Source organism: Anthonomus grandis, chromosome 2 (assembly GCF_022605725.1).
Source record: "Anthonomus grandis grandis chromosome 2, icAntGran1.3, whole genome shotgun sequence".
Classification (NCBI taxonomy): domain Eukaryota; kingdom Metazoa; phylum Arthropoda; class Insecta; order Coleoptera; family Curculionidae; genus Anthonomus; species Anthonomus grandis.
The window spans coordinates 3,452,771-3,477,954 of NC_065547.1; the positions used below are offsets into that span (position 1 = coordinate 3,452,771).

Below are 25,184 nucleotides of genomic sequence, written 5' to 3' on the forward strand. Positions count from 1 at the left end.
ACTTTTCATTAAATTTATTTATTTATTTCATATATCTACATACATAAATATAATGCATAACATAGACATACAATATTTTCGAAATATGCACCTAGATAACCGGATATTTGCATGTGCTCCTAATTGGTATTACAAATAAAAATTAATAAAATACAGGGTGTGTCAACAAGGTGTACGGCTAAGATAGCGCCTTAACTATACGAGGTAGAGCAAAAAGTTCCACAGCAAAGTTGTAGGGTTGACAAAAACCTACGAACTAAAAATATTTTTATGTATACTGGGTGTGTCACAAAAAAGTTACTATAAAATATGATTTTTTTCAAACGGTACGTCCTGTATATTATGGTACTAAAATATGAGGCAAAAAGAGTACTTTACTTTGGTATAACGTTTTTAAAATTTCCGTGCTTATGTTATTTTTAGCCTTTTAGAGGGTTCGTTTAAAAAAATCATAATTAACTTAAAATTTATTCTGCGCCTATGAAACTTTTACCACAGTTAGTCTAGGGTACCTCCTCTAGGCTGACTATGATAATAGTTATTTCTTTCTTATTTTCTTTTTAAATAAATGAATATTCAACACATTCACAATTCTAAATAATTGAACGTTTTAGGTGGAAATCGCGCCGGTTACAGGAAACACCGGGACGGCCTCGAATCCCGTTTATCAAACCGGGACTCCGATCGTCGCGTGGAAATGTCGCCCCGCCCCGGAAGATTCGGATAAATTTTATAATTTCACATTGTTGGCGGCTCAATTGAACGAGATTGAGGAGGGCGTCGCGCCTACGGATTCCCGCTTAAGACCCGATCAAAGGTAGTACGTTTTTACCCATTAAATTATGATTTAAATCGCCTTAAAATATATTTTTTTTACGTTATTATCCCCTCTACACAGGAGTAGCGTTATTTCATTACGGGTTGTCTGGTGAGATTTTTGCTTTGAGATGGTTAATTAGGACAATCGCCTTTAAGTCATCCAAAACAATGTTACATTTACAATATTTATTAACACTTTCACTAGGATCCTGTCCTATCGACTCGACTTCCATCACTACACTCTCCTTTGACTTGTAACCACGGAATTTGTTCTCGATTATATTCTAATTTCTAATTTGATCGATTGTCTATATAGTTTGCAAATAATTAATTCGATTATAGTGTCTAAAAGACAAAAATCGTAAAAAGATCGCGATTTTATGGCTACTTTTTCCTTAGAAAAATCCATCCCAATTCAACCCATCATTAAAAAGAACAGTAAAAAAACTCCCTGATGGATGATGTATGTCACGCGTTTTTGACCCACTAATTTGGCATCTTTCTTTTAGGTTAATGGAAGAAGGCAAATGGGAGGAGGCGAACAAAGAAAAACTCCGGATCGAAGAGAAACAGAGAGCGGTCAGGCGACAAAGGGAGGCCGAGGCGGAAAAAGCCGCTGCCGAAGGTATAATCGATGAGTTCAAATTCAAGGTGTCTCAAAAGAAATTTTATATTTGTTTATTCCGCCGAGGATCTGTCAATTAACGGTAGCTCTGCTCTTGGAAATTTAGTTTCTATGCGGGAATTTTATAAAAACTGTTTTTTTTTTTGCGACTATTGCACACTAAGCGTTCCTCTGATTCAAAATTAGATAAATAAGTTTGAGGAGACCAACACTTAATTTGAATTACCTAGAAATGAGAGAAGGTTAGTTTAGAGGTCTGGAAAAAAACACCTTCAAGTACTTAGAACAAACTAGAAATGGCCTTCAACTGCTTGGAATAAACCAGAAATGATCCCGAAAATACTGAGACTAGATATTATGGACCTTTACTGCCTAGAACAAACAAGAAATGGCCTTTTGCTGCCTGGTATAAGCCAGAAATTAGATCAATTGCCTGGAAATGAAGGCATTAAAAACCCATTCATTCGCCAAAAGTGACCGAGGAATTATCGAGCCATTGTTTTGAAGAACATATTGCAAGGATGTTAAATGAGCTTTTGTTGCCTGAACTTCAAAATTTACCTGACGATAAACAAGGAACCTGATTCCAATATATAAGAGCAAGGTAACGCACCTCCAATATCACCAAGCAAATTGATCTCAAGAAGAGGTCACATAAGTGCAGTCCTAAACTGAGTCCTATGGTCTTTTTCTTGTGGGGCTTTTCTGAAATCTAACATTTCTATATTGACAAACCAACTTACCTAGCGCAATTAAAATAAAATAATCGGCAAGTGTCAATCCGTCATCAGAAATTTTAATGTCAGATCGGATTAATTGTTTTTAATACATAATTTCTTTTGAGACACCTTATACAATATTTGGTTATTTTAACAAATGAATTCTTAGGACGGCCGTTTACCCCGTACAAACCGCTCTGGTTCGAACAGAAAACGTTAGAGGGCAGCGACGTCATCACCCACGTATACAAGGGCACTTATTGGAAGTGTAAAGAGGTCGGCGATTGGTCCGTTTGTCCCGATATATTTTAGGAGAGAAAAGAAAACTTGTTTATATTATTATATTTAACAAAAAAAAATATATATACATATTGTAAAGCGTAATTTTTAGGTCGTGATTAGGCGTCGTCTGTTTTAACTTTCGGGGTGAAACAAACTTTATTCTAACGACGCGTTTATCGGACAGTTTTTTTTTTTTTTTAATTAATTGATTGAGTGGGTTTGTTTCACTCCCCCTCCGAAGGAATAGCCAGGAATATTTTTATTTTAATCGGGTTTACAGTAGTTTCCGTTTACAAATAACAATCAATAAAAGAAATAATGGAATTTGTTATATTATTGTGCATATTAAAACTTTTAAAGGATTTGAACGATTTGTGTTTTTTTTATTGCATTTTCATTGTTGCAGGGAATGCTCTAAGGCCACATCTTTTAGGTAATTTGCCAATAATGTCCCGAACCTTAAGAAAATGTTTGTTTTTTATGGAGATTATTGGAAATTGCTTAAAGTTTAATTTTGCATCCTCATAGGAAGTTATTGAATGTTGCTATTAAAAAAATGTTATGTGACACTTTGATCCTGTCTCAATTCAATTATTGTGCACCTGTTTACGGAATACCAAGGGTACAAAATTCTTGTATCAGCTTTTTTTATTGAATCAGGAAATATGGGCATGTTTCACATAAATTACCTTAATTGAAGTGGCCACCCATGGATTCCAGAATCAAAATGTATGCTCTTTGTTTTTATCGCAAAATACTCTTGTCTAAAGCTCTATCATATCTATATGATAAGTTATCATTTAGGATAGATGTGGCTAATATTAACATAAGAAGAAAGGATATCTTAACACCTCCTTTGCATAAAACTGATTTTCTTGAAAGAAGTTTTTAATATATGTAATATGTATGCTGACCTAAAATTAATAAAATAAAAACTTAAAAAAAAATTATTTTGTCAATTAATAAAATTGTAAATTTGTATTTATAAGAATTAGGTAAGGTAGTTGTACTTAAAAATCAGTTATTCTTATTGTGTTTTAATAAAAACAAGGATTTAGAGGAAGAGCACCATCCTAGGCGAACTACTCGTTGAAGTTTACTGCCAATATAAGGAATTTTGTTTTTTTTTCTTTTATCTATTACATTATAAATGATTTCAGGAAATAGAGTCGTTTATTATTATTACTATTATTAAAGAGATCAGGGATATAACTTTAATACCTAAGTGTACGTTCACACTGCTGGCTATGCGATGCGATGCTACGCTAGGCGATGCGTCGCTATTAGAATAAACATTAAGTAATTTATGCAGCTGTTCATACAGTTGGCTAGTGTGAGTGAAGCGATGCGATGAATATCGTAGTTGCGCGATGGTTTGAAAAACAAACTTGTTTGTTTTCGTATCTCGACTTGCACAGTATCGTCGGAGATATCGCTGCAGAAATAATTGAATAATAATATGGCTGCCGAAACATTAATAACTAGCATCCAAACACGTGAACCATTGTGGAATCAACAATCAAAACACTACCATAATAAAGACATTATTACTAAATTATGGGATGAAGTAGCCAGAGACATGAACTCGTCAAGTAAGTATAATATTGAAAATCATATGAGTACTATTTGGAATCATTTTTCTTTATTGGTAATGATTCTTTCGCATAAATTCGTTAGAAAAAAATGGGTTAAAATCCTTGAGATTATCAATACCACGTTGCAATTTTTGTGTAATTGCAGATGTCTACGTTTCAAAGTATATAAAATAAAAAACCTGAAATTCAAATGGTTTATTTTGAACTTATTATCATTTTCAACTTCTAGAAAAGTCGATGGGTATTTAAATAGTTTTTCAAAGTATCGCGTAACTGATATGCTTGGCCTGTTGCTCTATTATAAGCTCTAGTTATCGGTATCGCATGAACTTCCAGATCTTCCATAACAATGGTTGTCAGATTGTGTATCATACCTTTACGGTCCATAATGATATTATGCAAACTAGCTGCGAAAAACCAGCCTTTCAGAAACCTCCAGTTAAAAGGGTTTTAAAACGAAAACGTGATACGGATACGGACATGGAGTCATTTTTAAGATTGGAAAAAGAAAAACTTCAAATACTACAAACGACTAATTCATTACAAAACGATGATAATTATCACTTTTTAATGAGCTTCCTACCTACTATACAGAAAATGCCCCCCATACTACCTTGATTAGGTAGTCAACAAATACCTAATCTACAGCAAACGCCAAATTACTCAAATGTTTCGAATTACGTAACAACTCCAATAATTTCTCCTTCAACGTCGACCAATTCTGAGTTTGCTACAGATTATGGCCTTACAAATCTATAACCTAATTTTGAATAAGAATAAATCCTTTGTTTTTTCTGTAAACATTTAGTTTTATTCACTCACCTTAGTGTAATTACAAGTCTTTCCATTACTCCTATAGGTCTCTTCCAGTTTGTTGTTTTTTTTTTCGTAAATGCGGAAAAATTCCTTTCAAAATATAGTAGAATGTTTGTCGTGACATACGAAAGTACTCGTGAAATTTAGCAGGAAGTTTATGTATCCATAATCTTTTACGTTTACACCTTGCTTTAATAAACATATATTTTAACGACGTATTTTCCAAAAGTAAATATTTATGAAGAAAATTCATCATTCACCAAAGAAAACCGAAATGCAACTGATAGCAGTGCGGTGGTCGCACTGTGTGTGAACACCTTCGATTTTACAAGCAAGCGATGATAGTGGATTATAGCATCGCATAGCCAGCAGTGTGAACGTACATTAAACGTGGTTGTAGTTTGAGGATATGTGTAGCTAAGGAGATTTTTGAAAATTATCTCTAAAAGATACTTATTTTTATGAATTAATTCAAATTTTTCTTAAAAAGCGTTTGCTAAGGTAGGGTTTTTCTTGCCCTATAATTTTATACATAAAGGATTCTCATAACTTAAAAACGTTTTGAATTAGAATCACTTTTGTCAAACAAGATCGAAAAATTTTGGGATTTTAATTCATTAGTTGATGTTTTGGATCATATCTGAGAAACTAGTTGACATTTATTTAAATTTTTTTCGCATCAATATAGAGGAGTTCCTAAGGATGGTTTTGAAGGTAAAAAACGTGCATCTGGGTTAAAGATTAGGATCGCCGACGTCATATTACTTTATGTAATCAAAAGTGGAATAAATGAATTTGAATGCATTTAACAGTTTCTCAAATTTCTTTCGCATCAATATAGAGGGATGGACTTGGAGGTAAAAACATGATTGAAAACATAGGGTTCAGGACTTGAATCCTACTTAGAGCACTTTTGGTTGGAGAAATCTTGTTGCAAATTACCTAGTAGATTTTTCCAATTTTTGAGAATATTTTCAGGACATTCTTAAAATAGTTTCAAATAAATAAACAAATAAATAAAGGGCATCCCTGGCTTAAGTTTTTCATCTTAAAACCATTTTTGTACCAGAACACAATTCCGAGTTACAGATATCCAGGAAAGTCTAAAAAACATTATATTTTTATCTATCAAAATTTATAGCTTAAATTGTACGTATATTTCATATCAATAGACAATTTCAATTCAACAGAAATCGCAAATAATTAACATTTTGTACCTTAACTTAATATAAAAAGAGATACATATTTACATTTCATTTCACGGTTTCCGTCAAATTTTTAGATTTCTTAGCGGTCTCCAGCAAAGGCTCCACATGCTTTTCCATCACCAGAACTTCCGAAGACTCAGCATTGCAATTTGACCGCATTTCTTTACAAGTCTTTTCGGCCGAATCGACTTCTTCAATAAACTCCGTATTACAATACTCGCTCGTGTCGTCATCCGAATCTAAAAACCAAAAATACCAGTTTCTCACTATATTGAAAGATCGATTTATTACCATCAGCGAAAGTTACTTCCACAGAATAATTGATGGGCATCGGTATGGAAACCGTAGCACTCTCCGGTAGCCTACAAACCAAATGAATGTGTTTGCACATGTTATAGCTAATAGTGCAATCAATGCAAGAGCAAATGTATTGGTGCAAACAACTATTGCACTCAAAACACTTCAGCTGACAATCGCAATCGTCTTTAACCTTCTGCACCGAATAAAGTTTAGTTTGGTCACTGGATAAGACGCTCCATCCCCCACCCGGATTATTATTAACAAACTCCAAATCGATTTCCAGGCTGCTTTTATGATTTAAACAAATATTCTGCATTTTCTGTATTAAATTCACCGCGTCCGATAGAACGAAACGGTCGACGTATTTGTTCCTTATGAACCTCATGATTGCCCCAATGGATTTGTCGAATCTTTCGACTTTTTGGCCCATCAGGTGCATGCATTTTAGGGCCCTATGGGTCTTTTCGAAGCATAAATTGTTGTTTAATCCTTTGTGGCAGTAGGCCCAACTGTCCCCGTGGGAGATAAAGTGCGTTTTGAAATAAAGGGCGAAATTCGCGGTTTCCGGGTCTTGGCTGAGGGACTCGCATACGTTTTGCAGTTGGGTTTCGAATATGTTGTGGTCCGTTTGCTCCCATAAGGTCCAAAGTAGTTGGTATACTTCGAGCTGAAAAAAATTGTATTTCTCAATATTATATGGAGTGTATATTGATGAAATTGGAACATATGGCCTTAGTACAATATATAAATGTATATAGGGTGACCTATCGAAAACAGTCCAGGAAGGTTTGGGGCCCTTTTTTTAAATATTTTAAAAAATACTTAAGGTACTTGGTACCTCAACCCCTTGGCGCGGGTTACAGCCACCCTTAAAATCTTAAATAGGAGTGAGGGTCAAGTGATCTTTTTTATTCTAGTTACAACTGTCAAGTTTAAAATTGTTAACTTGAGTTTTCGCAGTATGGTAGCTTGTAAAAGATTTTGAACCAACACCATTGTTTAATTCTTTTAGCGTTAGTTTTTAGAGGTTGTTGATTTACAAAACAAAAACATTCGCACCCGTCGATTTTTGATTTTAGAAAAACGATTTTTGTTTAAATTTGGAACCCCAAAATTTCAAGCCCTTAGCGGGGGCGACATTCACCCTTATTTTTTAAATGGGAAGGGGTGTGTTGTGCAACAAAAAAAACAAAGTGCTATTGTAAAGAAAATTGAATGCCCTTTCACAAGATGTTATCACAACACGCCCCTTCCCATTTAAAAAATAAGGGTGAATGTGAGGCGTTTCTTTTACAGTTTGAGGGTAATTTGTGTTTTTTATTTTTTTCTTCATTTTCACACCAATGTTATTAAAATATGTATAACAATAATTTACCATTTCAAGAGTACTTGGAAAACTGTGATTATTTTCATTTACAAACGCATGATTGGAAGACTTTGCTTTACTTTTTTCATTTGTTGCATCTGCTATAACCTTATAATTTTTTAATATTTTTATTGCTTTCTATTTGATCCTTTGAAAATTAAATTTCTGTTTAATAAAACCCTTACCTGAAGGTAATTCGACTTGCTCTAGTAAAGATAGTATTACATCTCCACCCAAACCAAATTTCTTTTCTTTTTCTTTGTTTTGATTTTTTCCGGTATAAATCTCAAAACCATACATGTATCCGCTACTCGAACAAATAGCCCAATTTTTGTAGCCAAATCTTATGGGCTTACCCCGAATGTATTGCTTGGCATAATGTTTTCCATAATATAGCACCATGCTCTCGTCAATGGATAAATGCTCACCAATGCTATTGTGTGTTCTAACATTCAGGTTTAGTTCTCAAACCGATTTCGACGCATGCTGTTTTGTAATATTTTTGGGATATCTTCTTCACTCGACCAATAGAGTCTTCTGTTTGGATATTTTCCATATCCCGATAAAAGAAACGCTCCTAGTACCACATGCAGTTCGTCCAGAGTAAAATTTAGTTCTACATTTTTCTGCCGTGCATACCTATTATTACTTTCCGTAATAATCAACGTCAAAAGTTCTTTATTGAAAAACAATTTGAAAAAATCAACCAAGGCAGTTGCATTTTTTGCATCCTGTGAGGGTTCACTAGGGCTACAGACAATCACAAGGTCACTATTATTTACTCGGCCAGTATCAGGATCAGGTGATTTTTAGTACGCGTATTCTGTTTGTTGCTTTGTATTGTTATTGCCTTTTAGGTTTTTCTAAAGGCAGTAAATCTTCAGGGTCAGAATCGTCAAAGTCATTTACATAAGCTATTTCATATTCCTGACATAAGATTCCGCGAGGTAGGTGATTTATATTCGCTGAATGCTCGTCGTCAGATTCGTCGCTATCAACTTCGGTCTCATTTTCATCATCTGGAGGTAAAATATAGATGTTAGAGATTTCGGCAAGTCGTCATCCTCCTCTAAACAGTCCATTAGTTGAGCTAAGGTCAATCTGCAATAAAGGAGACATAGCGCTTAGCGTCCCTTATAAGGGACACAACATATGTAGTAACGTATTTTACACGCGGTTACAAAATCAGGAGTTCGATGACCGTTACTATTTTCTTTGAACATTATATAAAGATTCAATTAGTAATCAATGCGGAAAATGTTTATTTACACATACATAAAATATAACTCACCCCTGACCCCTAGAAGAGTATATGGAGGGATCCATTTTCAATAACACATAAATAATTTCGCGAGAAATAGAAAACAAAAACACCTGACACGTCGAATCAAGTCTGCTAAATACGCTTTGCAACTCTAAGTGCTCGATGTATAACCACTTTTTTTTTATCGCAAGGAATTTGCGGGTCCCTTATAAGGGACGCTAGGTATTAATGGGTTAAGGTGACATTTTGCAAAGACTTAAAATATCTAAAAAGAAGTTCGTGGCTTGTTCAGGATCCTCTGCACCTAAGACTTCTGGCCAATCCTGAACTGACAAACTCTGTTTTAAGAGATCACAATTTATATCGTTGTAATAGTCTATTTGTTCTTCAGATTCACTGAAAGTATTAGCGCTTGTCTCGAGATTAATATTCAGCATAATTGGGTAGTGGTCTGTTATGTGAGTATTCAAGATAAATGATTTAAATTTTAAATTATTTGTCTGACAAATAAATCATCAATACATGTGGCTGTTTTATGAGTTACCCTTGTTAGAAAATTTATGTAGGATAAAAAACCATTTTGGCCCATTAAAGAGAGATATTCGTTTACAATAGGGTTTTGTTTGTTTTCTATATTAATATTCAAATCGCCAGTAAAAATTTCAATATTTTTTGTTAGGGATTCTTCAAAAAATTTAGTTAAATCGTTAAGAAATATATGTTCTGCTATCGGAGGCGGTTTATATGCTGCAGTAACCTCGAATCATAAACCAAAATGCTCAAATATTATTTTACTGATAGTTTCCTGTGATCAATTTAGTTTTATATGATTTACATCAACATTTAGTGTCTCTCTGACAAAAGTTAACAAACCATAATTTTTTTTTAAATCACCATTGTTATAAAAGGTAATAAATCCCGGTATTTTGTACATATTAGAGTAAGGGCGACAAATATGGAATAGGTCAGTAATATGGAATAGTTGTCAACCAGAAAAAGTGCATTCATCTAAGGTTTTTTTCGACGGTCCGTCTCTAGTTTGTTTTGTTGGCTCACCATGGACAGTCGTTTTTTTTGCGGCATCATAAAAGTTTTGCAGATCTTGCTGTTTCCGTGTGTTAGCGATAAAATACTTATTTTTTATTCAAACTGTTGTGCATTTGTGACAGTTCAAACATCATAGTTTGAACTGTCAAGTTTGTTTTTTAACATAAAAATATTTTTTTTTAATATTATAAGATTAGGTTATTATGTATTATACATATGGAATTTTTTGAGCCACAAATATGGAATAGTATTTCATATTAGTATCCCATTAAGAATACTAAAATAGTGATATTTTGTTGCTATAAAAGCATTTCTAAATTTGCTTTTATACTAAATAATATATCAATAACAATTATTGTAACTAAAAAAGCAAAAAAAAGTAATAAACAAAAGAAAAGCCATTGTAAAGCTATCAAATCTTGTGCTTGTACTCTGCGTTAGAAACCTCAATTTTTATATGATGAAATAGAACTATGTAATTTTTTTTTATTGCAGTATGGCGTCAAAAGGTAGTCGAAAAAGAAAATGCTACGAAAAAAATGATATGATACAAGCAATTTGTGCTGTTAAGGAACATAAAATGGGGTACCTGCAGGCAGTCAAAACTTACAATGTTCCCAGAACAACCCTTTTTAGACACTGTCAGAAAAACGAAGATTCAGATATCTCTGCTGAAACAAAACTAGGTCGACCAACAGTGCTTACAAAAGAAATAGAAGATGAACTTATAAGGTACTTACTTCATATGGAAAGTAAGTATTTTGCTTTAACCAGAAACGACATAAGGCATATCATCTTGCTGTTAAAAATAATCTGCCAAATCCTTTCGGCAAAGAAACAGCTGGAAAAGGCTGGCTTAGGCTGTTTACGAGACGGCACTCAGATACATTGTCATTTAGAAGACCTACAGGCACATTTTTTGCTAGAGCCAAGGGCTTTTCCAAAGGAAACGTTCAGTCATTTTTTACTATATTAACGAATGAATATGAAAAACATAACTATTCAGCAGACCGCGTTTTCAACGTTGACGAGAGTGGTCTTTCTACAGTGCCTTCAAAGATACGCCTTAACGACAAATTGGTTGCACGACTTCCGCAGAACGAGGCTCACTAATTACAGTAGTATTTTGTATGAGTGCAGGGGGCAATTTTGTTCCACCCTTAGTTATATTCCCCAGAAAAAACTTAAGCCCGCAGCTTACAAAGGGGGCTCCAACTGAGACAAAGTTCGAATGTCATCCATCAGAGTGGATACAAAATAACATTTTTACAAAATGGTTTAAACAGTTTGTAGCGACAGTAAAGCCTACACCTGAATCTCCAGTTATGCTCGTATTAGACGGTCATAACTCGCAATATTGGATGTCATTAATATGGTCAGAGAAAATAATGTTACGATTGTGTGCTTACCGCCACATTCAACACATAAACTTCAGCCCCTTGACAAATCTTTTATGGGACCATTCAAAGCTCATTACAGTGAGGAGATAAGACCAATGGCGGCTCGTGGGTCAACCTTCGGGGGGGGGGGGGGAGGAGGGGTCATTTTGGTTTGAAAACTTAGTTTACTCTAATAGAAAAAAAACAAATCAAACTATTGATTTTTTAAAGTATTTGAAAGATCTTTTAGCATTTATATTTTAGATAAAAAATACAGACTTAGATAAAACTCAATAATATTTACCGAGATATTTACCCTATTAAACGGGTAAAAATAACTTTAAATGCTTAAATCGTTTTCCGAAAATTAACTTTGCCTTTTTATTAGAGTAAATATTTTAAATAAAAATATAAGAAAAAGGGTATAAACAGGTTATCGAAACCACTCTACCCAGAACCAGCGTACGTTTTGGAGATCGGCCGAAAATGAGTATAAATTTACAAAAAATATTTTTATCGGTTTATGTTGACTCGCCGCTTTTTGCAGGATAAGATTAAGTTGATGGGCATAGCAGTGAATAAAGTGTGTATTTGGGTATATTTCTTTAATTTTTGTTTGTACTCCTCCCAGTTTACCGGGGGCAATTAATTTTTCAGGTGCTTGATTAATTTTTGATAATTGAAGTTCTTCCAATATTACATTAGTTAAATGTTGTGCCGTGGCACCTGGAGGGTTAACAAATTTCCAAAATCTTTTATGTACAATATCAGTTAATACATATCGCAATATGACAATCATCTGCGTTTTATTGAAGCTGTCTGTGGTCTCATCTACTTGAATTGCCACAAAAGTTGTCTGGCCAATCTCCTTAATTATATGAGTATGTACAATGGCTAACATTGATTCTAAAATATCGTTCTGAATTGTTTTTGATGTGCCTTTAAATACTGTACCTTTTTCAATATGTTCTTTAAACATTAAATCCAGTTCAGAAACAAAATCGATAAGGCCCAGAAAAATTCCAGGATTATTGGAGCTGATACTTTCGACATGACCGCGCAATGCAATTTCGAAAACTCTGCAAAATTTTACACAGCCGATTAGTTTGTTTAAAATATACCTATTTTTAGAAACCGATTCATTAAAGTCATGCACAGATTTACGATATACACTATCAAGTTGCTGTCTTATGTTAACACCAAAGTATATAGTTTTCAACTGTTAGACTGTGTTAACACGCCCTAAACTTGCGTAACTCATTGATGAATTTATATGAGTAGTGGAAGAAGCAAGCTTTGTAATTTTCACTTTTAAATGCTTAATGTCAATTACTCCATTTTCGCCCATACAGCGTCATTCGAAAACAGTAAACACGGGTAGCAAAAAAATGCATTTCTCACACTGCAGCCACAAATCCAATCACACAAATTGTACATTGATTCTTTAAAATATTTTTGAATATCTTCACCTCATCCTTTGTTGTTTGTTTTAAATTCATATTTGGTTTTGGTCGACCACTTTCCTTTTTCTCAAGCCGTCATAAATATTTAAAATAAAATCTGCTGGAACATCATAATTTAATGTTCCAGCAGATTTTAAGGCAATTATTTCGTGCGGGAGGCAAACAGTAACCACCGTCTAACAAATCTAGTTGAAATCTATATACTTTGCAGTAACTATCTAAAACAAAACTGAAAACATTCATCCAGTCGGGCCGTCGACTACGTTAGCGATATAGGACTGAAAGGTGACTCTCACTCCCGCTCACGAAATGCTAATCTGCTTTCTTTGTTCTATTTTACATGTATTTCTTCATAAGCCATAAGAACTATATAGGGACAATTTAAAATACGGCCCAGCGACGGGCTTGTGATGCGCGCGAGGCGCGACGTTAATAATATATTTATTTGTTTTGTCAATGCAGACTGCTTAGAGAATTTTATAATTCACAATGAAGTTTTAGATAAAAGATATTTATAATAAAATTGGTATTTTTACGAGATTATTTAAGGGAGGTCATTGACCAATTGACCCTAAGAAGGAGCCGCCACTGGATAAGACCGTGGGTACGACAAAATGCCAGACCAGTAACTGCATTTGATGTGATGGAAATTTTCGGCAAGACTTATTTAAGAGTTCAGCGTGGTGAGATTGCTGTTAATGGTTTTAAAGCCACCGGAATTTTTCCCCTTAATCCAAATGTCTGTCGTGAATCTGACTTTCTTGCCTCCGAAACTATCGAAAAAGATGCTGTTGTCCCTCTTCCAGTGCCTCAAGATACTGAAAATCCGACGCCACCAACAAATATTGTAACTCCTGAGATGGTCTCGCCTGTCCCAATCATTTGTAAAAAAACCAGCAACCAAGGACGAAAAGCTGCCGTAATAACTGCGTCACCTTACAAAACAGAATTGAAATCCTCCGCACAAGCATCTGTTTCAACTACATCAAAATTTTAAGTTGAAAAACAAATTGGGCAGAGTAAAACAAGCTTGACTGATTCCGATACTCCCAGCACGTCAACAGTTCAAGAAGTCAAGCTAAGCGTAAGATAAAAAATTTGGGATACAGTTCAGAAAAATTAAGTAGCTCCTCTAAAGAAGACTTTGTGGCAGATGATACTGGCGAAAAAGTTCCGGATGTTTCTGATAATTCAGAGTGCTTGTTTTGTGGTGGAAAGTTTTTGGAAAGCAAAAAATCCGACAAACAGTGGATACAGTGCAAATCCTGCAACTCATGGTGTCATTTGCAATGTACCTCAAATGTATCTGGCATTTATATTTGCGATTTCTGGCAATAGATTTAGTATTTAGTTTAGTTTTCTAAGCATTCCATATTTTAGACCCTATTTTTAAAAAAAAGGAAATATTAATATTTTAGTTTTTTTATTACGATTTTTGAAACGTTTTTATTTTTTACAAATACAAGGTAGTCAAATAGCTTAATATAACATGTTTTTTAATTACTTTTCATATTTTTGTGTTATAAAAATAAAAAAGTTCTTATAATTTTGCAGTTTTAAAAAAAGTATTCCATATTTGTCGCCCTTACTCTACAAGTTAGAATTTGAAAACATTCACTTTGTAACATACAATAAAGGAATATTATTATTATTATTATTATTGTTAGACTTGAATCAGCACTTGGTACTCAGCAGATTCAATATGATTTCCCTTCGTCAGAAAACCATAGGTGCTGGTTTGATTTTTCTTTACTTTGTTGTGCTTTACATTATTAATAATAGAAGACAAAACATTTTTTATTTACAAACATATAAGTAGGACAAATTTAGCAAAGAAAGACCCTTTATACAGAGCTCATGCTCTTGGTTTAACTGTGTCCATTTGAATCTGGATGCCGATTTCTAAACATATCTTCTCGTGATTTAAAACAATTATTGCCAAATAATATTGTGAAGCTATTAAGTTTATGTATCTCTTGTACTTTTGTTCTTGTATATATTTTGTGATAACTTATTAGTTATGTTTTTATATGATTAATATTATTTTTCATTATATATAAATTATTATTACTTATATTTTCATATATTATCTTAGTGATTAGGGTTAGATTCTTGTTAGACAATAAATATATTTGAATTTCAACCGAATATAAAAAACTGTTTTCTTTGCTTCATTACTTAAAAGTAATAGGTAGTAAACCTTAATACCTGTTTCTCAATTCTTTTGACTTTCAGCTTTAAATTCCTCCTCCATGCGAAATCCACAGACCACGGGTTAAATAAGCTAAAATATCCAATTACTAATCAAATGTTAATTAAGAAATATATGGAACTTACAACATGCTTGCAGGTAACATAGCAGAAACCCAAGCCTTAGCGAAACAAGGTTCTGTATCCGCCATAAACACGTTCGGTTCTATGGGGGCTCCAACGCGGTGTTTCACGTGTGCAAAAAAGATTTTTAAGATGTCGATGTTCAGTTTATTGGAAATGAGAAATCCACAGGGCAACACCTCTCCGATTTCGTCTTCGACCAGTATGGTGACCAGATGTATTCGTTTTCTTTTAATAACTCCCGGATATCGGTCAATGCAGACCCCGTCAGAGCCGTACTTAAGTAACATTTGGGCCTGCGCATCTGTCATTAGTACCAGAACGAATTCTTCTGTTTTCAGCTCAGGATAGTCTTTGAAAATGCAACCTTCGGCTTTATAAAATAATACCACATTTAAGTCTTGCAAGTCTTTTATCCATAAGTCAAGTTCTAAGGCATCATTTGAGTCTTTTAGGCTTGTAAATAAGTTGAAACTTGTTTCGATTTTGTATAGGACAGGTTCGGTGAGTATGGGGACATTTGATTCTGAAATGGAACTCCTCACCTAAAAAAAAAGTCAAAGTCAAGTAGCTTTATTTGTAACTAACAAAATAATGTTGTGTACAAAGCCTGATCTCTAAATCCTTAATTTCTAAGTTAGTCCATACACAAAGCACATTTATTATTCTTTTACTTTTAAGTTGCATATAAAATAATAAAAGATAAATTTAATTTAAACCAATTTAGGACATAGATGTTTTAATGAAATAACATAAAAAGTATTTGAACAAAACTACAAAAAAAAAGCATAATACATGCATTTAAACCTATTAACTAATTGAGAGGGTCATTAAAATAGTTCTGCAACGAATAATATGGTTTTATTAATAAATGTTTTTCGAAATTTCCTTGCACAGTGTTCTTTTCTTAACACATCTACTGCCGTGCTGATGTTATTAGAATAATTCTTCTCGAGGCCAAGCTCATTTTTACTTCTATACGTCTATATTTTTGGTTTAAATATTATTTGGGTATGTTATTATGGACAAATAACAAGATTTTTTATCAATTTATGGTTTTTAATGTGTCATTCATATAGGAATGACGCGGCCTGTGGAAAAAGTTAAACTCTTTCTTGACGGATAGGCCACGCCATTCATATATGAATGACAGCTTTTTCTTTTGTTACAGGTCATTTTGAAGAGAAATAGAAGCTTACCAGATCTCGAGACAACGTTGAATCATGGATTTCTCCACCTTGAACTGTATATTTGCCGCAATGGCACATTACAGCTCTGGCTTTCATGAGTGAGGAATCCATAATTCAATGTCATGATTGCAGATACCCCTGTGAAAGTGTAAAATAAAAGTAAAATGAGTAAGAGGAAGAGACCAGGAGACCACTAAGAAAACAAGAGACTACTGACAGAACAAGAACTTCTCCGTGAAATAGACTGATACTGATACTTTAGCTCCAATGATTCCATTGATGACCCTGTTTGGTATCCTGGTATGTCAAAAAATAAAACGTTGCTTGACCATCACATCGAAGAATATTCACACTCATCTGAAGACGAAGATATAGAAGATCTAGATGATATACTTGAAACTCTGGAAGTCCAAGAATTGGAAGATGATCTTGCCAATGAAGTGGATGAACCCTATCAAGATGACCAAAATGATAATCATGGTTGGACTGAATACTGTGGAAGACACAAACAATTCGTGTTTAGTGGACCCCAGGGGTTAAAAATAGATCTTGATGAAAACTCTACGCCACTAGACATTTTTTCGTTGATTGTCGATGACGAAATCATTAGTTATATTGTCACGGAAACCAATAAATATGCACAACAAAAAATAAGATCAAGCTAAAAAACCAAAGGACCAAGGATAAATCAATGGACAGCGACGAATAACGACGAAATTAAAAAGTTCTTGGGGCCAACCATGTGGATGGGCTTAGTAAGACTGAGTACCCTTTCAGATTATTGATCCACTCGTAATGTCTATAACCTTGCAGTTCCGCGAGCAGTGATGTCAATGAACAGGTATCAGTTACTGTTGTCAATGGTTCATTTTAATGACAATGAAACAATTGTTCCGGGAGAGCGTTTGGGAAAAATCAAGCCGCTTGTCGATATCCTGAAGAGAAAGTTCTAAAATCTATTTTGCCCGGGTGAATTTATTGTTATTGACGAGACATTAGTACCTTGGAGGGGACGACTAATTTTTCGCCAATATGAATATATACCAAATAAGGCGCATCGATATGGTATTAAACTTTTTAAATTATGCTCAGTAGATGGTTATACCTGGGACTTAAAAATCTACAGTGAAAAGTCTGCAAGTGGGGAGAGAGAAACCGGACTAGCGAAAAACGACTGCATGGAACTCTTACATGATCTTCTGGACCAGGGAAGAACGCTTTATGTTGACAATTTTTATACAAGCTATATGAACTAGCAAAAGCCCTGTTATCCAGACAGACACGTTGTAGGTACAGTAAGGTCATCTAAAAAGGATCTTCCGAAAGAGGTTCTTCAGAAGAATTTGAAAAGAGGAGAAATCATAGCCCGAGAAGATAATAATGGTATAGTTATCTTGAAATGGAAGGATACCAGAGATGTGAGAATGCTTTCCGCAAAACATGCTCCGGAACTTGCTCCAGTAAAAACAAAAACGTCCCTAAAAAAGCAAAAATCATCTTCACAAGAACGAAGCTCGATCACTGCCTCTAATACTGCTCCATTACAAGTTCTGCCTTCCACGAGCTCTAATATTGATGCTTTGTCATCACAAGAAGAAGACGAGACTCCAACAAACCCCACTGAAGAAATAAAATCTGAGCTACAGGATGAGCCCTCTGAAGAAAACGTTTTAGCGAGACCTTTGAGTGTTCCCACAGCAGCTTCCGTCCCAAGACGTGCCACTGAAAAGCCATTAGCTGTACAGTACTTGATTATAACCAGGGTAAAGCTGGAATAGATCTCTCCGACCAGATGGGGTCCTACGTCTCCACTTTGAGAAAGGGTATCAAATGGTACCGGAAATTGGGAATGTAACTGTTACTGGGCATGGCAGTAGTGAATTCGTGGGTGGTGTACAAGGCTGTAACGAAAAAAAAAGATCACCATACCCATTTTCCGAGAATCGTTAGTAGACAAACTTGAAGAGGTAAAACCGATGGAAAGACCAAGATCATCAAAGGGCTCATACTATCAGCTCTTACAGAGATTAGATTCAAATGGGAAAAAAATCAGAAGAAAGTGCGCTGAATGCTATGCCAAAATCCAAAAGGAATCCGGCAGAGAAATGGCACGAAAAAAAGCCAAAATGGTATTTACATTTTGCAACTCGCCATGCCCGTCACAGCCTCAAATTTGCCTGATGCCTTGTTTTAATTCTAAACATTCTTAAGTTTCCCTATTCTGGACTTTCGATGGTTGCATAATTTTTGCCAATTAGCTAAGCTTTTGTGTTACCCTAGGTACTATTTTTTTCTTTTTATACATTAGAATGTAACAATCTGTTCGTTTTGTTTTCATTTTTCTTTTGCTTGTGTTCATACAGGTTTAGAACTTTTTTTTAGTTAAAAAACACTTGATTAAGTACTATAATATTATAGTAATCATGTGTGTAATCAATCAATTATAATATTAAGAAATATACAATTTTTCACGAAATTTTGTGTTTTTTTAAAATACGAAGTAATAACCTTTAGCAATAATAATATGCCGCGGCCAACTATGTCTAGAGATTCGTGCGGGGCCAACCGTGTAAGCCACCCATTTAAATAGCATTAGATGTCATCCACTATGGAACGACACGGCCTGTTGTAGTTAAATCAATGTCATTCACATATGAATGAGAGGGGAAGATGATTAAATAGTTTTTTTCCGTTATAAATTATGGACCTTTTCACTTTCTCAGTCCTCGGTATAGCTAAAGATAGCAAAAAAATCTATCATATGGCTGAGTGAAATACAGTTCCTCTCTGAACTTTTTGTGAACAAGGCACACAGTCTCCAGAATTAAAATGCAATACAATGTTAGGACAGAGTGATTAAGGAACAGTGGTCCACACGACTGTCGAATTTTAGCACACATAGTGCCCATTTTTGTAATAAGAATACTGAGTATAACAAGGATTCTGAACAAGACCCCCAGAATGGAATACCATAAGGAAGATGTGATTCGATTAGAATGAAATATACCATACGGACCACTGCCAATCCCAGGTTGAATTATATAATTCAAAGAAAATGAAATTAAAGGGTATAAGGTACCTGCAGGTAATAAGGCACCTTGATGCGAGGAGGATTTAATATCAGCAGTTCGATCTGTTCAACGCGGTACTCTGAGTACATATGGGGCTGCGGCAAGGTTTAATATTCCCAGAAGCACCATTAGAAATCATGTTCAGAATGGAATCCTAATAAAAAGACTAGGTCGTAAATCTATTTAAAAAAAAAGAACAAGAAGCTGATCTCGTTAAAAGAATAAGAAGATTTAGTGACATAGGTCTACCTGTGACTCCAGGGATCCTTCGTCGATTGGTATTCAGATTCTGCGAAGATAATAAATTGCTCATTAATTTAATACAACTTCAAAACTTGCTGGTAAAGACTGGCTAAAGGCTGTCATGAAGAGAAATCCTGTAATTTCTAAAAGAAAAGCGCAGTTTATGAATCCAGCTAGGGCTCAAAAACTTAATGATGATGATGAAAAAGGATGCCGCTTGACTATTCACCACCAGCCAACCGGTTTAGCTAAGAAAGGGGTAAAACGTGTTCACTTTCAATCGTCAGAACATGCAGAGTGTGTGACAATTGCAGGATGTGTCAATGCGCTTGGAATACCAATACCTCCTATGATTATTTTTAAAGGAAAGAATTACATGATAATTTGCCACCAGGAACTCTAGTGGAAAAATCAAATAAAGGCTACATGACTAACGAACTTTTTAAAGAATTCCTCAAGCACTTAGCCCGATACAAAAGTCCAGGAAGGTGCCTCTTAGTTTTTGATGGTGCAGCTTATCATCTTGATTTGTCAATTGTTGATGTTGGAGACTCACTTGATATAGATCTCTACTGTTTGCCATCGAATACAACACATGAGCTTCAACCCCTCGACAAATCTGTATATCGTTCATTTGAGCATCATTGGGATAATAAGGTATTATTATTCTTGGATCAGAATCCTAACAAAAAGCTGACCAAATTACGTTTTAACATCATACTTTCAAATGTTTGGTCTAAATGCATGACACATAGTAACATTATAAACGGTTTTAAGTCTACTGGTCTGTTTCCATTAAATCCCGAGGCAATTCCAGAAACAGCATTTGCTCCTTCAATTCTCTCAGATGTACCGGCACCGGATGATACCAACAAAGAAAATAGGCGTCCACCTGAATCTCCTCAACCTGGTCCGTCTGGAATGGCATCCAACCAAAAAGTCTGGCAAATTTTCCTATTCCAATGTTTACTCTTCTGACTCGGATTCGACTGATGACCATATCCCTCTTGCTGAATTAAAGAGCCGAACAACAAAAGTCACTTCTGTTAATGAGCTTTTGCCCACACCAGTAAAAACTAATGAAAAACCTAAAAAAAATCGAAAAAAAGCTCTAAACTACAAAGGAACTCCAGTCACTAGAGATCTTTTTACCGAGGAGAACAAAAGTCGTGCCAAATTAAATAAAGATATTGAAAGCCCCAGGGAAAAGTTAAGTACCGAATGGTATTGCCATGGATGTGAGGAAGACAGGCAGGCCGATATGAGGCAGTGCAGCAAATGTCTTAAATGGTACCATGAGGAATGTGTTGGCTTAACAGTCAATGACATGGATGATTTTGAGTGTCCCGATGGCTGCTAAACTTCGCCCAATTAACGAGTTGTGCCATTTTTATGTATAGGCTTTATTAAACCTCCATCGGATAATAAGGCCGATTTGCGATATTTTTCTTAATATTTATTTTATGTTTTCTATTTTTTTTAGAGATTATTTTTTTAAGTTTGTTAAAATTAATATAACCTTATAAGCACTTTGGTGTATTAAACTAAATATTAACATTACAGTCTTTCACTTTATTCAATTTTTTTCTTAGCTAGGCCTTATTCCCCTCAAGTACCTTATATAACATAATTAAAGACGCGACAAATGAAAAAGATAATAAGGCCGGTAATATTCAGCTTGTAGGGGATAATAGGGAAATAATTCACTCGGATAAAGACATATCAAACTACTTTAACAAATACTTCATAAACGTAGATATAAAAATGGAAAAAAAGATCCCTCCTTCAACACAAACATATGCAGTAGATTTTAATAATCCTCACTCAATGTTTCTTAGCCCTGTAACAAAAAACGAACTTATTGAACATATATCTTCTCTAAAAAATAATTGTGCATCCGGTCATGGTGGGGTTTCAATAAGGGTCATTAAACAAACATTTACTGAAATTCTTGATCCTCTTTCACATATAATGAATGTTTGTCTTGAAACCGGAAAAGTACCAAACTGCTTTAAAATATCGATTGTGACTCGTATATTAAAATCCGGCAATGTCACTGCTGTAAAAAATTCAAAAATTTTTCTAAAATATTAGAAAAGTGTATTAAGAAAAGGTTGGTTGAGTTTCTGGCTGCTAACCATGTCCTTTCACCACAACAATATGGTTTTCTTGAGGGTTCTAGTACCAATGATGCAATGATGACTTTGACATCTGAAATTGTTAAAAATTTAAATCTGGGCAAAAAAAGTATTTCTTGACTTGGCTAAAGCATTTGACACTGTTTCTCATGAAAGACTACTTAATGTGCTTGATTGTTATGGAGTTAGAGGAACAGTGCTACAACTTTTAAAAAGCTATCTTACAGACAGATATCAGAGGGTTCAAATCAATAACACACTAAGTAGTGAATTGAGAATAGAAATGGGTGTGCCACAAGGCACTGTTCTGGGCCGCATTCTTTTCTTAGTTTACATTAATTCAATGTTAAAAATAAATATAGATGGATTATCAGTTTCATATGCCGATGATACTGCATTAATTTTCAGTGAAAATACTTGGCCAGAGACTTAACAAAAAGCAATTAATGGATTCAGGGCAATTAAAAGCTGGCTCTGTGTGAATAAATTGTTATTAAATCTTACTAAGACTAATTATATAGCCTTTTCATTAACTGAAGCTAATAGACCTCCATTCTCAACTATATTAGTAGATAATGATAAAATTATTGAAGTTTCAAAAACCAAATATCTTGGGATAGTAATTGATAAGTACCTAAAATGGGGTCCTCACATTGATTATGTGACATAAATAAACTGCTACATAAATTTTTTCTTCTCAGAGATATATTTAACAAAAACCTTTTACAAATAATTTATAAAAATCTGATAGAAGCTGTGATTCGTTATGGCATATTAGGGGTGGGTTGAACAATATTTATTTAAATAAGCTTAACATAATCCAAAAATCCCAGAGATACCCATCCCACTTACTTTTCACTGAAGAAATTCAAAATGTAAGATGTATTTATATTCACACAGTTTCCATATATATCCACAAAAATCAAAATAAATTAACATATATCAATCATATGCATAACACACGTGGTAGAGCGGCAGATCAATTAATTGAAATACCTTTAAGTCGAAACAACATCAATTTCAAATTTATTTCTTGGCTTGGGCCAAAAATTTACAACATTTTACGAAAGCAAATTAAAGACATAACACATATAACCTTATTTAAGAGAAAAGTAAAATCATACATCTATCAGTATTATGAAGAAAAATTTAAAAGTAAGCTAAATTAAATTAAGATGCAATGAATGTATGATGTAAATTTATATTATGTGAACTAATTTAAAATTTATATATATATTTTTTTTAAATCTTGTTAACTATAATAAATCATTTATTCTGTTTTTAGCACACACAGGTGTTTGTACACCTAGGTGCTACTAAGAAATTTGTTATTTCTTTACCATAGCATTTATATTATAAAACGAATTATGTATTAATTAAATGATAATAAACGTGGAAGGATTACAGGGTGTACTGTATCCTCCTCCTCCTTCTCAAAAAAAGAACTAATCTTCTAATTCCTAATCTACAAATTGCAGAACAGACTCGGTGAACTTTTTTTATTAAACTCACTACATTCTAATCAACATTGAAGAGAAGTTAATGCACCACTCTCCAACATTGCTAAGCTCCACTACAATGAAAGAGGTTTCCCTCATTTTAGAGAGAACACACAGGTTTCTTACCTCGTCAAAAAGATCATTAAATGGTATTTTGGTCAACAAAGACTCCTCATTCAACTTATCCACTTTCAAATCTTTTTTCCTCAACTTATGGCCCACATGAGTATCTAATACCACAACAGTGCAAGCCTTATTATTAGGCTTCTTTAATTTAATATTAGCAGGACAATACAGCTCTTCATTTTGATTCTTATGGCTATAAGGGTCATGGGCCCTAATTTCATGATGATAACACTTATAAGACCTATACAAAAATCCTTCTCTCAAATTAGAGTAATCCATAATAAACTTAGAATTGGTGTCATACTCATATGAGCTCTTCCAGCTAATAAACTCCTGGAGACTATCAAAAAAGTATTTTGTTTCCTGCAGTATGATGTTATGGTTTTCCACAAAGTGAACTAAAAGGGTCTTTTTAGTGGACTTAAAGCCACATATGGCACATTTATGCTCCGATAAGTTCCTTTGTGATTTACGTGCTGATTTATTGAAAATTTTATGTCTCTGTTTCAGGTGTTGGTTATAATTGGTCTTGTAGCGAAACCGACAGGGGCACAATGCACAAAAAAACTTAAAGTTTCTCTCTTTACTGGTCGCTGAGTGGTAACTCTGGATGTGCCTCTTCAAATTGAACAGTCTGAGGTAGCATTTGCAGCAAAACTCACAGTAAAACTTTCCAGGTTTCTCCTTTTTTTTCCTGCCAGAATGAATCATCCGCATATGTTTGTTTAGGTTTGTCACGTTGCTGTATGTCTTTCCACATTGGGAGCACAATAATTCGACGCCCGTTTTGCTCATTTATGTGCGGAATTTATTTAATTTTAAAGGTACATAAAGCCGGGAAAAGTTACAATTAATTGTTATGACAATTTTTGAGCAGTAAAAAGGTTACGGATTTTCTCGACGGAGCTGTCAATGTCAAGTGAATCTGTCAATGAAGAAGTGGGGAAAAGCTTGAGATGACAAGTGACATTGACGTTTAGTCTCTAACCTAACCTAAATTTTTCCAAAATATTTGAAATTTAATTTAATTTTCATTTTAACCCATTCGTTTGAAGTCTTTTTTATGTCATGTCATAATGAGCAATATTATAAATAAAACATTACAAACCTATTAGGTTTTTTTTGTAACATTTGGTTGACAAGTGACATTGACCTTTAATCACTAACCTAACCTAAGTTTTTTTTTTTCTTATGTTTTCCAGGAAAATCAAGTCTTGTTTCATCTTAGCATAGGCATTTGGAGTCATTTTTATGTCATTTTACAGACATTTAATATCATTGATTATCAATATAATAAATTAAACACTACCTACCTATCTAGTTTTTTCTTTTTGGTGACAATTGATTGACCAGTGACATTGACGTTAAGTCACTAACCTAACCGGAGTTTTCTTTTTTCCAGACATCTCAAGTCGTTTTTTTATAAGCTCAAGCGCTTAAAGTCATTTATATAACATATCATATCAATTATCAATATCATAAATAAAATACTACCTACATATCTAATTTTTTGTGACATTTGGTTGACAAGTGACATTGACGTTTAATAGCTAACCTAACCTACGTCTTTTCCAGGTATATCAATCATTTATCATTTTATTGCAGGCGTTTCACGTCAATGACTGTATTTTATTGCTTAATAAGAAAGTCAAAAGAGAAACTTAATTTGTTATTCACGATCACCAGAAAAAATAATAAAA

The 25,184-nt window shown here is 34.1% G+C and overlaps 2 protein-coding genes across 6 annotated transcripts in view; one reads left to right on the forward strand and one right to left on the reverse strand.

Moving 5' to 3' along the window:
- The window catches only part of LOC126750558 (oxysterol-binding protein 1), a 39,990-nt gene extending 37,177 nt beyond the window's left edge, over nucleotides 1-2,813 (forward strand). For all 4 annotated transcript variants that reach the window (XM_050460200.1, XM_050460201.1, XM_050460202.1 and 1 more), the window contains 3 exons: nucleotides 615-817; nucleotides 1,329-1,444; nucleotides 2,333-2,813. In XM_050460200.1, the coding sequence (XP_050316157.1) occupies nucleotides 615-817; nucleotides 1,329-1,444; nucleotides 2,333-2,475 (462 nt within the window). In that variant the 3' untranslated portion in view covers nucleotides 2,476-2,813. The remainder of the gene's footprint in view (nucleotides 1-614; nucleotides 818-1,328; nucleotides 1,445-2,332) is intronic.
- LOC126750560 (uncharacterized) lies at nucleotides 3-24,404 on the reverse strand. 2 transcript variants are annotated; one of them, XM_050460205.1, is made up of 6 exons: nucleotides 23,485-24,404; nucleotides 15,221-15,762; nucleotides 15,092-15,167; nucleotides 6,356-7,031; nucleotides 6,107-6,303; nucleotides 3-256 (listed from the first exon to the last, which is right to left on the reverse strand). In XM_050460205.1, the coding sequence occupies exons 1-5, from the start codon at nucleotides 24,277-24,279 to the stop codon at nucleotides 6,110-6,112; spliced, it is 2,283 nt and encodes a 760-aa protein (XP_050316162.1). In that variant the 5' UTR covers nucleotides 24,280-24,404; the 3' UTR covers nucleotides 3-256; nucleotides 6,107-6,109. The 2 variants fall into 2 exon arrangements, with proteins under 2 accessions (XP_050316162.1, XP_050316161.1); XM_050460204.1 differs by lacking the exon at nucleotides 3-256 and having other exon boundaries at nucleotides 5,949-6,303.
- Nucleotides 24,405-25,184: the final 780 nt, after the last annotated feature.